This window comes from Fukomys damarensis, unplaced genomic scaffold (genome assembly GCF_012274545.1).
Source record: "Fukomys damarensis isolate Sample0158 unplaced genomic scaffold, DMR_v1.0_HiC HiC_scaffold_14, whole genome shotgun sequence".
In the NCBI taxonomy this organism is placed as follows: Eukaryota; Metazoa; Chordata; class Mammalia; order Rodentia; family Bathyergidae; genus Fukomys; species Fukomys damarensis.
Window position 1 is genome coordinate 54,264,636 of NW_022900926.1, and position 15,281 is coordinate 54,279,916.

General features: G+C 35.7%; 1 protein-coding gene across 2 annotated transcripts in view; it reads right to left on the minus strand.

Moving 5' to 3' along the window:
* Window positions 1–2,733: 2,733 nt before the first annotated feature.
* Window positions 2,734–15,281, minus strand: part of Ube2j1 (ubiquitin conjugating enzyme E2 J1) — a 21,342-nt gene continuing 8,794 nt past the window's right edge. For both annotated transcript variants that reach the window (XM_033763385.1, XM_010633248.3), the window contains exons 4-8: window positions 14,176–14,260; window positions 13,784–13,889; window positions 11,040–11,169; window positions 9,296–9,415; window positions 2,734–4,544 (exon numbers count right to left, since the gene is read on the minus strand). In XM_033763385.1, the coding sequence (XP_033619276.1) occupies window positions 4,266–4,544; window positions 9,296–9,415; window positions 11,040–11,169; window positions 13,784–13,889; window positions 14,176–14,260 (720 nt within the window). In that variant the 3' untranslated portion in view covers window positions 2,734–4,265. The remainder of the gene's footprint in view (window positions 4,545–9,295; window positions 9,416–11,039; window positions 11,170–13,783; window positions 13,890–14,175; window positions 14,261–15,281) is intronic.

Consider the following 15,281-nt stretch of genomic DNA (forward strand, 5'->3'; position numbering starts at 1 on the left):
TTTTTTTTTTTTTTTTTTGGTACCAGGGATTGAACTTGGGTCCTTGCACTTGCAAGGCAGGCCACCGAACCACTGAGCTAAATCCCTGGCCCGCTTTTCACTATTAACAGTAATGCTGAAGTATTTGCAAACAAGTTTGTGTGTGAACATGTTTTTCTCTTTTGGATACATACATGGGAATGGGACTGCTGGGTGATAACTTTGTTCTGCTTTTTGAGGCACACTGCCAGACAGTTTTTCAAAGTACCTGTTATTTTACATCCCCACAAGAAATACAAAGCATTCCCAGTTTCTCTGCATCTTCACCATTTATCTTTTCTTTGCAGTATCAGGAATCAAACTCAGGCCCTGAGCTAAATCTCCAGCCCTGTTATCAAGCTTTTTTATTCTAGCTATCCTATGAGAATGAAATGGTATCTCATTGTGGTTTTGATATACAGTTCCCTAATGACTAACAAGTATACAATGGCTATTTGTATACCTTCTTTGTAAAAATCTGTTGCCATTTTAAAATCAGGTTATCTTTTCACTGTTGAATTGTAACTATTACTCAGATATTCTTACATGTAAATATTTTGTGTTGTCTTTTCACTTTGATAGTGTTAAAACATTTTTTTTTTTTTTGATGAACTATAACATATTTTTTCTTTGGTTGCTTGTACTTCTGATCTTTTATCCAAGAACCCACTGGGACAAAGATCTTGTTTCCTTCTAAGAGTTTTATAGTTTTAGTTCAACGTTTAAGTCTTTGATACATTTTGAGTTAATTACTGTCTATGGCATCAGTCTATGCAGATGGCAGAATTTTTTTTTTTTTTTTTTTGTACCGGGGCTCAAACTTGGGACCTTGTGCTTGTGAGACAGGCGGCAGCACCACTGAGCTAAATCTCCAGCCCATAGATGGCAGAATTTTTAACACTTACTCATTTCTTTGAGGAGTCAGTTGCACTGGCTTAAAGCTGTGGGAAGGCCTCAACATCATTTCATGATAGACAAGAGAGCAGATTAGTCCAGAAAGCTAGGCAGACTCTGGTCAAACACAGCTTTGTGTCCTAGCATTAGAGTTTAGGTATACCTTAGGAGCAGTAGGAGAGACAGTTCAGATCTGTGTGCTGAAGAAGAGTCTGGCTGTGTGAGGAATGGAGGAAAACTTAAGAGAAATTTTAAGAGGTAACTGCAGTAACTGAAGAGAGAATGGCTATTTTAGAATAGTGAAGAGAACATGAAGAGGAGGGAAGACAAGAAAAAGATGGTCAAGGGAGAAGATGTGAGAGATAAGGCTAGGTGGGCAAGAATTCAACCTTTGGTCAAAAACGAGGTATGAACACAGCCAGTGGTTTTATTAAGCAGCTCAAATTGGTTCTGAAGGCACCTGACATTGGGACATGCACACCTCCTACGAGGGCTGCAGTGGTGCGTAAATCAATATATACATGATTCTTGGTTAATGTCTGGTTCACTAAACACATTTACATCGCATATATGTACTAGCAAGAAATAAAACAATGTAGGCTTACTTCACCCTAGGTTTCTGCTCAAGTCCAGGTGCATGAGGTTTAATTGTTAACTGATTTTGATCTATAAAAAAGGAGTCTCAGATATTAGAATGTTTGTTCATAAACCAAAATGAAGTTATTTGCCTAACATAGGAAATTTTATATTTCCATAGTCAAAACAATAAACAATTTTTAGTTTTAAAAAACTGAGGATTTTTATGAAGCTTATCTATTTCAGAATAAAATAAGCAGATGGAAATAAAGTGCTACATAAAAGCCCCACATTACATAAAACCTGAAAGGTTCATTGGCTTAAACAGTTACAGGTAACCCATGTATTTTGGAAGCATGCCATTTTAACTATCTTGATAAGTAGTCATGTATTGTGGTGCCAAAGAAAAATCCATGAATTATCTAACTTTCAGAATTAGGGCAATAAGGAATTCTAAGCCTTCACCTACCATATTATACGTCCAGCTTGGGCTTATGTTGAAATTAAAGGATTAAAGTGGGGCTTTAAAAATAATAATTTCCTGAATAAGACCTTCAGTGGGAGTTTCAATTAAAACAGCCCCAGATCAAATTTAATGTGGCTTTCTGGTCGCACAATGAGGGTCAGAGGGACAACTTAAGGATTTTTAGGGAGCATATGTGAGGTGAAAAATGTTCCACTTTCAGATGTGCTATCAAGTGCTATAAATCCCAACACAAACAAGCAAGTAGCCAGTTACTTGATGGGTAAGGGAAGACAAGTACATCAGATTAAAGGGTCTGCACAACACTTAATTATAAACCACAAGCACACCTCATGGAAACATGCAGCAAGATCACATAGATCCATAGATTGGCTCAAGTGTGACTAGATGATTAAATGAAAAGAAATCTATTTCTAGCACAGTCTCAGGTTAGGTTGAGGGCATGAGGATTTCTTCCTCAGGTGACAATGCTAACTGGTCTTCCCAGTTGGGTTGGTGACTTCCAATATTTCTAATAGCTTCTGTCATGAACCAAGACCTTAGAATGTATTTTCTCATGGCAATAGAGTTCTAAAATGGTAATCTATAACTTTCCTGACATGAGGTTTCCATAAAGTCCTTGGTCTCTTTAGAGTTTTCCAACTTCAGCTGTAAATATAACAGAAACACTCTGTGAACAATTTTAAAATGCTAAGTTATTAAATTTAAGACAATTTTTTTTTTTGGTACTGCGGATAGAACTCAGGCCCTTGTGAGGCAGGCAGTGGAACCCCTGAGCTAAATCCCCAGCCCACTGTTTGTTTTTTTAAGACAATTTTATTTATATAGCAGTAAATAACATGTACTTTTTAAAGATGCAGACATAATGGAAAACTTTAATGAAAATAGAAATTATGTCTGATACTTAACAGATCCAAGCTCCCCATAAGAGTAAAAATTAAATTTGCCTTTAAAATAATTTTATGAATTTTTTCCCTTGCCTAGAACTTCAGTTAAAATCACAGGAGGACTTTATGAATACCCTCCCCTAAACTATTCCAGATACATGTGGGCTAACTTTCATGGTCTGGTCTAAAACCTAAACTTCATTTACACTGAGTTGTAAAAGGAAATTATAAATGCATTTCTAAAGTATAACTTGTTTGGAAGCTGGAGACTGCTTGTATTTTAAAATTAAATCTTCATTAGTAACATCCAAAGTGCTGCTAACTAAACATGCCAAGGAAAATTGTTTTTTGTGATTATATGGTCTCAACAGATATCATTACAATGAAATTATCTTACTAGCATATGTGGAACTGGATAGCACTAAGTAAGATATTGATCTGTTTCACTGAAAATCTTTCTTGGGCTTTGTTAGGTAGACAATTCTGAGTAAAGATTTTTCTAACTTCTATCACTGCTTCTTGGGCCCCTGAGCTTTTCTATTAAAATGATACATGAAATGGTACATTATGTATATTCCTGGAATAATTACAATTTATTGTGATCACAGAGCTAGGCATATGTTTCAAAAGATACTTCAAAGCACAGCAAACATTCAAATCCTAAGATCCTCCCCCATAACTTCTAGAAGAAAATCAAGGCTTGGGCTCTTTCTTCCAAAGGTCATAAAGGACTGTCTTCTTTCTTTCATCTGTGTGCATACTGGAGATAGGGTAATGATAAGAGCATATCAAAGTGGTTACAAAGTACTTCAAGTAACGACCAATAACAAAAATGTAATTTCATTTCCTCAGAAATGTTTGACCAAAATAAAGTTATTTTCACTGAAGTTATTTAGAACACAAAGTCACAGAATGGGCAGTCAGTCCCAATGTATACCCTATGAATGACACTTTAAAGAAGCTACTTGGAATTTTGCTTTTTCCCTTTTCAATTCTTCTATCCCTATATCATTCTACCTATTGAGCAGTACTCAATAAATGGTATTAATAATACTCATAGGAACTTAAAATAACATCTTTTATCTGAAAATTTCAAATAACTATACAGAAAGGTATTGCAAATTTAAAGAAGAAACTGAGGCATCAGAAATAATAGTAAGTTATTTCCCTGTGAAGCAGATCAAACAGCGAGAAAAGGAACTGAATTCCAATCTTTTAAACTATGCAGGATACACTGCTTGGCATGGTCTGAATGTCTAGCTAAATTTATAAGGAATTTATAAAGATCAAAAAAGGAATGAAAGATAGATACAAAATAATTTCTTTGTAAACAATTCTTAGATTATACCCAATGCAGAATGTTTAATGAAGCAGGTGAGTCACAGCTCTTAATTCACAAAACAGTATTATAACTCAAAGTCAAATATGTATTCATTGGCCATATATATTCGTCGGAATATAAGAGCTGCCAATGCCAAAGTCAGGACGACAATCAATACAGCTGATCCGCCATGATCCATGTGGTTGTCTCGTGGCTGCTGGCCCTGTATTACATCTGGTGACATGGATGACCTTCTTTGACTCTGCTGCTGGGCCCGGCGCTGTCGAGGGCTCATGGAGGTATTCTTAGCTGCAGGCTGAGTAGGTTGTTGAAAGGATGCTGCTGAGGGATTCTGGGCTGCATACTAAGAGATTTTGCAAATAAAATTTGTAGGTATAGTTATCTATTCAAGAATACAAGGAATCTCAGAATGTTAAATATGACTAAGGGCAAAAACTACCAAGAATTATGTGAATGCTGAGACAAATAACTCACCCTGCTAAGTAAGCCATTAACACAAATTCTGAGTACCCATGAGGTAGAGAAGGAATTTACCAGCAACGAAGTACATAGTACACGTTTACCTGTTTTCTCCACAAATAGCTTTCTAGTCTCCCTCAGATACAATTCTAGCAGTATTACTAAGCATCTGTCATTTCTCTTAGGAGATCCAAGAAGGGAAATAATTTGATTTCCTCTTTTAAGGCTGAAAATTATACATTTTAAATGGAAAAAAAAGCAACCTGGTTTCATTAACCAGGTTTCTTCCAGTATTTTCTTACTCTATCAACATACTTTACTAATAGTAATAGACCACAGGAAGCAATTTCAAACCATAAATTCTTCATAGTAATACTGCAGAAATTTTAGATGTGGTCTTCAAATTAGGCTCACCCTTTCTCACAATTGCTGAGAAGTGAACTGAACACAAGTCCATAAGTATCCTAGCCGGGGATTTAGCTCAGTGGTTTTGCCACCTGACTCACAAGCATACGGACCAAAGTTTGATCCCCAGTATCAAAAAAAAAAAAAGTCCATAAGTATCTTTTGCTTAGTATTGGATACCTTACACTGTTCAAGGGTTCCATGGGCACATCTAACAACAATGCTGAGGTAATAAGGTGCAGCTCAGTGTAGCCTCTACTTTGGCACACTGACTGCTGCTTTCATGACTGGTTACAGCATAACCAGAATGTGACAGTTAGTGCTTTAATCTTAAATATGGCTGGCTTATCAATAAGAAAACTGGTGAGGGCATATTCGAGGAAGCTATGGAAAATATGAGTTCCATAGTATTTATATACAGACACCTTAACTCTATATAGTAATATGATGGACTTTAATTCTTTTATTGAAAACAACCAATGTACACTGGCTACATGTTATTGCCAGTACACATTCTTTCAAACAAACAAAAAAAGGGGCATGTTTTACTCACATAATACATACTTAAGTATAAAAAGCTTTCAAAATAATTTCTATTAGAGAAAATTTAAATACCTGGAAGACAAAGTAATCAATAATTCAAATACTCTTCTTAAAAGGTAAGCAGTTAAACTTTGTGCTGGCAACAGCTTTAAACATAGAGAAAAAACCTGCTCACCTACATTACCTGCAAAAGAATTTCTATTTTAAATTTGACATTTATCTCAATATTCAAAGGCTTAAATCTAAATCTGAGTTTCTTAAAACTATTCTTTAGAATCACTCAAATGTAGTGACTCATAAAACAGAACCACTGACTTTGAGTTAGAAATAAAAGTTAGTGCTGATATTGAATTGGAGTTGTGTGTACTTGGGCATCCATAATCCAAGACTCCAAGGAGCAATCTGTTCAGTGAAGAGTACAAACACAGCCCAGCATTTTATGAGCCATACACATTGTCACAAGTGTCATATGGTGAATTAACAAATACTCAAAGAGTTTAGCTGAGTTATGGCAGCCAGTAAGAAAATTTCCAGTAGAAACTTCCCATTCTTCTGACTGCTCAGCCAAGAACATAAAGTACTGAAGAGAACCAACATGTTCAAGACTTAAAAGGAAAGAGGTTCTTAAGGAAAAGAAAAAAAATGATGGTAATATCAATCCAAAAATTAACACGAGATTGGTTCATATTAAAGCTTTTATTTTTTTCCCATTAGTGTGAGGGGAGAACATTATCCTGCCTAAAAATTTGACCAAAACAGGGAGCCCTATCATTACTGGGTTGGCTTTGCCACTTAGTACATTTGTAACTTTAAGCAAGTTATTTAACCAAATCTCAGCTCCCTCATCTGTACAATGAGGATAATATCCAATTCAGCAGTTGTGAAGATTAAATGGGATAATGATATAAAGTGCTTAGAATACACAACTGCTTATTATTTGGAAGCATCTAGAGTAAGGTTCAAAAAAATGGAAATTTACTTAAGAGGTTTTTGGTCTTATATTAGTATGATTAATATATTTAGAAAAACAATTCCTTAAAATATTGACTGTAGGTAATAGTTCGGTATATGCATTTAATAGAAATATTTAAATATAATGTTTTAATTACATTCCTACATTTCTGATGCCTTTTGGATGACACATTACTGACTAAAACCTAGTGATATCATAGTTATAGTTAAATCCCTAGCAATATATATCAATTTTTCTATAATAACAAAATAACCAGCATCTGTGAGATAATTTTATGGTAGTTTTTATTAGGAAATGGAATGGTTTATTCAGAACCTCAATCCCTAGGAAAAGAGGAAAATTTGATAAACTGGAAGAACATAAAACTACCATCAGCTATTTTTTCCATTTCTACATAGCTAAAAAATCTGCATCAAAAACCAACAGATGGCCTGATGTTATCTGCTGTGTTTAGACTTTCCAGTCTCTCACCCCCTCAAGGCTACAGAAAAAAAATGTAGCTTATCTGGGATTTGATGTATAATATCTCAGTGAATTTATATTATATTTGCATATAAAGCAGCTACCCCTCCCCAAAACCAGGTTTCCATTAATTCCATAGTGGTCAAATTATATAATCACATTTTGAGTTTATATGCAAATGTAATTAAAAGATCCACTTGTAATTGTAGACAATTTATTTTTTATGCATATTTTAACTAAAATTGGTCTCAATTAGTGAACTGTATCTATGAAAAACAATCCTGTTTTATGTACATGAAAATAAATACTACCATAATACTGACATTGTTGTAGTCTAGCTGATTTATATTTCTTGATTTCTTTACCAGTGTTTCTAGTATTATTTTAAAGTATCGGGCAGGGGATTTAGCTCAGTGGTTCCACTGCCTGCCTCACAAGCGCAAGGACCCAAGCTCGATCCCTGGTACCAAAAAAAAAAAAAAAAGAATATTAATAATGAAAAATAATCTGAAACTTTAGCATTTCAAATTACAACTATGTGAAAATCAATTCACTATATTCCTCTGCATTCATACAACTGTTTTGGGATCATGTAAAAACTTATACTCATCTACATCACTTTTTTCCCATACTTTCAACTTCAGCCCTCACCCTAGTACAGAACTCCCTTAGAGGCCCTTCTCTCTGCTCTCCTCCATCCTACTTTTCTCTGCTTAGCTCACTCTAAATAGAAAAAATCCACTCACAACTATTCAGTCCAGTTATAATGTTATTCCTGGATAAAGGTCAAGCCTGCTTTTTCCTAGCTTCATTTTCAATTTTCCTGACCTTCTAAAGTCCTCCACAAACTGTGTGTGGTGGTGCACACCTGTAATCCCAGCACTGGGGAGACTGAGGCAGGAGGATCGCTGTGAGTTCAAGACCAACCTGGGCTACACAGTGAGTTCCAGGTCAGTCTCAACTACATAGTGAGATCCTGTCTCAAAAAAAGAAAACAAACAAACAAACAAATGTCCTCCACAAACTGGAGAGAAAATAGATGTGACTACCTAATAATACAATATTTTATTAAAGACCCCAAAACAGTTCAGTTTGTCTTTTATATACATACAGAAGTCACTGTTTTTCCCTGTAATCCTATTTAGCATCAGTCCAGTTAAACTTTTTAAATCAGTCTCTGATGACCTAGGCCCACCAATTTTTTTGACAATAGGTCAAGGAACAACTAACAAAATGCATGGCATTCGTTCATTCCTTTTTTTTTTTTTTTTTTGGTTTTTTGAGACAGGGTCTCACTGTGTAGTTGAGACTGACCTGGAACTCACTATGTAGCCTGAGCTGGTCTCGAACTCGCAGCGATCCTCCTGCCTCAGCCTCCCAAGTGCTGGGATTACAGGTGTGCGCCGCCATGCCCAGCTCATTCATTCTTTCAGTAATTACTTTAAGGATGCTAAGGACAAGGGAGCATGGTCAAATAGAACTGGGCAGTGATAGTAAAGTTCTGTGTCTACACATTTATAGATGGGGGCCACTAGCCACACATGGCTATGGCTAGTGTGACTAGGGAATTAAGTTTTGAATTTCACTTAATTTTTATTAATTTAAATGTGAACTAAGATTGTCCCATGTAGCTAGTGGCTTGTGCAATGGACAAAGCAAGTCTAAGGTAAACTTTTGGCTGCATATATGCATTAAGTCAGTGCTTTAATGTAGTTTCACAAACCTGCCAAAGATAGTACTCATTTAGAAAATAGCTTAACGTATTTTGTTTTATTCAGAGTCTACCTCTATATTGAAACTAACTTTTCAAAAAAAATCACAGAATTCTGGAAGGACAACAGGACTTAAAAATTATTTCCTCTAGCCTCACTTAAAAAAGAAAACCAAAGGCCAGGAAGTTTGAATAAATTCTTTAAATTCTTTAAGATAATGAAGTGGTACCTCAGTTCTTGATTCTTTCCATGATTCTGGTCACAAACTGATTTGGACAAAAACCAAATCAAATTCAGTGGTTAAATTCAATGTTGACCTTACAGGGAAATTTGATTTAGTTCTTGTACCATTTGGTTTACAACAAGAAATGTGGAGAGAATTGAGTTTGTGAACCGAAGTACCATTGTACAAGTCATTAAGAGTAGGGCTGAAACCCAACTTTTCAGAAAACCAAATTTTCATATATTTGATCTGAGACCTTCTTCTATTCCAAATGATAATGATATAGAAATATATATATTAAAAAGTAAGAGTCATACCGAAGTGCTGGCCATAGCATCCTGGAATGCTGTAGGTATGGTATCTTGTAAATCATTTAGTGAAAAGGAGTGATTTAATTCTGATTCAGCAATGGTCTTTCCAGATGAACTGACTTCTGCCTATAAATAAGAAATACCCAAGAACAGTGTTACAAGAAGAAACATATAGAACAACACACAACCTATTAAATTCCCTCTCTTGGATTTATTTTTATGGCTACTTGAATAGGTATTATCAATCAGTAAAGCTTTTCACACCTATGTGTCTAACACTGTCCTAGGCATTACAGGAAGAGACAATCCCTGTTCTCAAGAGTTGTTACTTGGTGAGGAACAAAACCAACACCATGGCTCACAATCTATAGTTCTAAAAAGGACTCATAAAAAGCTGTTTTGGACAATTTTTAGGCAAAGCCTGGTATGAAGTGATGTGACACAACTGAAGTCTTATTTTTTTCCCATTGCTGGAAATCAAATGACACATGTCACAGGTGCTAGGCAAGCACTCTACTACTGAGCTACACTGCAGTCTTTAGCAATGTTTGTTTAACTGTGGCAGTGTAGATCAAACCTCGTACAGTCAGACAAGGGCTCTACCACTGAACAACATTCCCAGGCCCCTAGTAGTCTTTATCCCTCATTAGTGTCAACAGCCCTAAGTTTGCTGTAAAAATGTCAATGGGTTTGATTATGAAGTGCTGCTTAATATTCAATAATTGCAGGTTGAGTTGAATGAACCCAGAAGGACAGACAGGGTATAGAGAGCTGGAGAAGGGGAGGAGGTAGCATGTTGCTTGATACACGCTGATATTTTTTAAGCACTTCTTAAATTAGAATTGTAAGTACAGCTGCTCAAAGTATTAAAATACTATATAAATCCTATGTCTGGGTAAAACATGCAGAAAAAGGAATAAAAGGAATATATGGCAAAATGTTGTGTTATTTTGGGGGACTGTAATTATGGGTGATGATAATTTTATTTTTCTTTAATTTTTGGTACAGGGGATCGAACTCGGGACCTTAAGCTTTCAGCAGCACCAATGAGATAAATTTCCAGCCCTTACTTATTTTTTAAGAGACCGGGTCTCACTAGCCCAGGCTGGAGAGGAATTTGTAGCAATCCTCTTGCCTCAGCTTCCTGAGTGCTGGGATTACAAGCTTGTGCTACCACATCTGGTTTATAATTTTATTCTTGTTACTTATCTATATTTTTATAACAGCTAGAATTTATGAAGCACCAGGGGTAAGGTAAATGTAATATGTGTACTACCCATATTAACTCACTTAATCCTTATACCATTCCGATAGGATGGATACCCTCATTATCTATGGGTGAGAAAAAAAATATATCATGGTTAAGTAATATGTCTGACACTGAACTACTAATAAGATGCAAAGTTGAGATTTGAACCTTGGCATTGTATACCAGAGTCCAGGTTTTAACTGCTCTGCTGTTAATGTTTTTTTTTTGAGATGGCATCTCATGATGTAGTTCAGGCTGGCCTTGAATTCACTGTGTAGCCTAGGCTGTCCCGGAACTCATGGTGATCCTCCTGGCTGTCACCAGAGAGCTGGGACTACAGGCCTACACTACTACACCCAGCCTGTGAACTGTGAGTTTTGTGATAAGAAAGAATTATTTGTAAAACCTATTGCAATAAAACTACATTGCTTTCTTTCTATCCAAAATTCAGTAGTAAACAAAAAGTCTAGATAATGAGAATTTATTTAGGAATTATGGTACCTTAAAACTGATTTGTCTTGCAAGTTCCTTGGCTTCTTCGTCAGCCTGGCTTGCGTCACTTCCCGATTTTAAAGGCAACAGGACATCCTTCATGGCAGAGCCACAGCCTTCACAACAGAAATCTTGTGATCTGGTAGAAAAAGATTTTGTATTAAAAAAGGTCCAGGGCTTAGATTTTTTTTAAAAATAAACTACCAGAAGAAAACTAAACTTTAAATCTATATAGTGACAAAATGTATAAATTATCTATGATATTGTCCTTAAGTTCACACATAACAAGCCCATTTAAAGGTTACGAAAAGGGCCCTTTATAAAACTCAAACTATCTTTTAGCAGAAACATAAAGCAGTAAATAAGTCAACTTAAGACTTCACAATTATTTCTTGAAAAAATTTACAAACCTACTCATTTAAACAGCAGTATAACTTGAAGACTTGGAAGAACTTGTGGGAAATACTAAGAATGAATCTATCACTGATTATATTAAATACATTCTAAAGATAAACCTGAATTCACTTATTTCCTTAGATATAATTTTCCACTATCCCCTTTGTATTCAAATTGCTATGAGGATTTTGCCGGGCGTGGTGGCGCACATCTGTAATCCCAGCACTTGGGAGGCTGAGGCAGGAGGATCACTCTGAATTCGAGACCAGCCTGGGCTACATAATGAGTTCCAGGTCAGTCTCAACTATATAGTGAGACCCTGTCTCAAAAAACCAAAAAAAAAAAAAAAAAATTGCTATAAGGATTTTAATGACTGAAAATAAACGTATAATCTATAGAAACACACAGTCACATTACTGAACTTCTTTTTTAAAACATGTTTTTAGGGCTGAGGATGCAGCTCTGGGTAGAACAGTTGCTTAACATGTGCAAGGCTATAAAGTATGATCCCCAGCATTACAAAAAATAAAAAGCAAAACAATTTTTTATGGTGCTTCTAGATTGATAAGTCAAAAGCCTAAGATCTTAAGAACATGCACTTAAATTTATAAAATAAAAAAAACAGAGGGGGAAGAAGGAAAGAAAAAGTAAAAATGATCAAGATAGTTTATATACTAATTCACCAAGACAATTAGTTACTGTGTATAAAAAACGCTCTGCAGCAAAATAATTTTATAAAATGATGTGAAAATTTATAAAAGTAATGCTTTGTATTTCTGATAGATACTTTGTTTCACCAGAAGCAGCACTGTTGTTCATATTTCCTTAGAATATATTGTTTTTGTATTGAGAAGTCAGATGAACTTTATAGGAAAGTGTTTATTCTTTTCTTTTTTGTGGTACCAGTGATCAAACTCGGGTCCTTGCACTTGCAAGGCAGGCAGCGGAACCACTAAGCCAAATCTCCAGCCTTAAGTGTTTATTCTTAATGTATAGTTTATCCACAAGGACAGTAGACTACCATGGCTGAATGGAAAGTCATTTTTAAAAGGGCTTCTATCACAGACCAAGAAGCTAGAATATATATACCAAAATGCTGTACGACTATAAGAAACCAAACTTGTTTTTTTTAAAAAGGTTGTACATGAAATCAACTGGATAAAATTATCGAAAGAGAAAGCCAACACAGGAAATCAAATAAAAATACTATGTATGCAAAGTACATATTGTAACCTGTGAACAGTAGTTTCAAGTAAAGTATATCTCCAGAATTTGGGAATAATAGTTGATAGTAAGAACAGAATGTCAGACAGGGGATTTAGCTCAGTGGTTCCACTCCCTGCCTCGCAAGTGCAAAGACCCAAGTTCGATCCCTGGTACAAAAAAACCCCAAAACAATGTCTACCAAATCTTCCCTAAAATATAACTTTATTTTTTTATTTTCTGGTGTTGGTAATTGAGTGCCGATAAGTAATGTACCACTAGGCTATTCCCCCACACCCTAACTATTTGATAAATATCTATGGAGGCCACTCTGGGCTGTGCTAGGGTAAAATGTGCTATAACTCATCATAATAAGGCAGGTAGCAAATTCCAGTACAAGGAAATTATCAAAATCAAGAGTTAGATCTCAGCACTAATCATAGGAAAGATAACTTTAAATTAAATGACTAACTTTATATAGACAAAAAAATGCACCTGAAAAAAAGACAGTGTAGGTAGTAACACTGGGCAATCACAACTTGATAAAATTTTTACTTTACTCTGATAATTTATTATGTAAGTACCATGAGCTGTATACTGTAGATACCAGTGAATTCCCTCTACTCTCACCCGGTTTTTAATCTCATGAAAAGCTAAATAAAAGTAATCATTAGGTTTTTGTTTTTTTTTCTTCCATGATACTTTCTGAGTAGAGACAACCAGAAATGATTTCCAGGAGAATATGTCTCCCACTATTGTAAAATGCGTCTTAAGAGAATACTATCGACTGCTTTTAAAAAATGAGATAGCAGGGCTGGAAGTATACTTCGATAGAAGAACACTTGCCCAGCACTATTAAGGCCCTGGGATCAACCCTCCTCCTCCAGAACCACCAAAAGAATCATAAAATTTAGTAGATTCTAGTAACCCTAAAGAAATAAGTAGAATTGGGGCCAGGGATTTAGCTCAGTGGTGCCACTGCCTGCCTCACAAGTGCAAGGTCCTAACTTGGATCCTGGTTCCAAAAAAAAGAAAGAACTCAGGAGAATTGGATTTGTACAATATCAACAATAAGATAAGACTGTGAGCCAAGGTCACTCACAAAATAAGAGACAGAGCCTGCTTCCTAACAAAGAATGAGATGCAAAACTTACTTTTTGGCAAGTGCTCTTCTTTCCTCAGGTGTGTAATCTAGAGAACCTATGGCTCCTTCCCCTTTTGTTGGCATAAACCCAATGATGGCTAGTAATGCTGTCCTTACTGAAATTAAAAAAGTAAACAGCAATCTAAGTTGCTTTGTAAAGGAAACTGGGTTAATTCTGAAAAGATAAAAAAAAGAATCAAAGACTTTCACAGAAGAAGTACAAATACAGGAGCTGTATTAACATGCTGGCAAAAATCTAGACATGAAAAAGCATTTTTATTATTTATTCAATATCAAATTATTTACCCAAAACAACTTCAATCTCAAGAGTGTATTTTTATTCATTATAATGAACTGAATAAAACTTTCTAAGATTTAAATTCATTTTTAATTAATACTCACTACTCCATGAAGGCTGCCAAGTTTCAGGATGATGTCCTGAGATGCTCAAACAGATTTTCTTGCCCACTTCAAATCGTCCATTAGCCTTAGAAATAAACACATTTTGGGCCTATTACAAATACTCCAAAATATATGGTGGATGCTTAATGAACAGTAAAAAAGCTGTTTTTAAAAGTTGTATTGGCACCTTTTTGAAAATGATTTACACAACTGGCATCTAAAGAACTAATATATAAAGATACACTGATGTCCTCAATACCAGTACAGAGCTATGCTCAGTTAAGGATCTTTTTTTTTTGATACCGGGAATCGAACTTGGCCCTTGTGCTTGCAAGGCAGGTGGTGAAACCACTGAGCTAAATCTCCAGCCCCCAGTTACAGATCTTGAAAAGACAAGAGGCTAAGAATCTAAGGACTTCATGTCCTAACTAGATACTGGTAAAGAGGGGAATAGACAGGAAGGCTTTGAGATAAAAAGTGATTTTCAAAAGTATGATGCCATTTAGTAAGTCAGGAACACAGAAGAGATAGATCAGAGATAATGATTTCAGCTTTGGCTATACATCTGATGGCTTGGCAGGAGAGCTGTGAATGTTGTCTAGCAGGCATGTGATATGGAGGCATGATGATGTCCAAAAAAGAATGAATATACACATATAAATTTGGGGTGGGCGCCTCTCTTCACAGAGATGACCAGTGATACCATGTCCTAGGAATAAGAAAGAAACAGACTGAACAGAAAGGATATCCATACTTAGGCAAAGCGCTCTTCTTTCCTCAGGTGTGTAATCTAGAGAACCTTTTGTTGGCATAAACCCAATGACGGCTAGTAATGCTGTCCTTACTGAAATAAAAAGTAAACAGCAATCTAAGTTGCTCTGTAAAAGGAGCTGTATTTAGAGAACTGAAGTTAGAATATATGTTCCAGTTGGCTGCAGACTTATCCTCTGCTGTACCCACAGGGCTGGGCACAAGACACATGTTTATGAAGTATTTGTTGAATAAAAGTTGAATAACAAGGGCCAGAGATTTAGCTCAGTGGTGCCACTGCCTACCTCACAAGCACAAGGTCCCAAGTTTGACCCCAGTAAAAAAAAAAAAAAAAA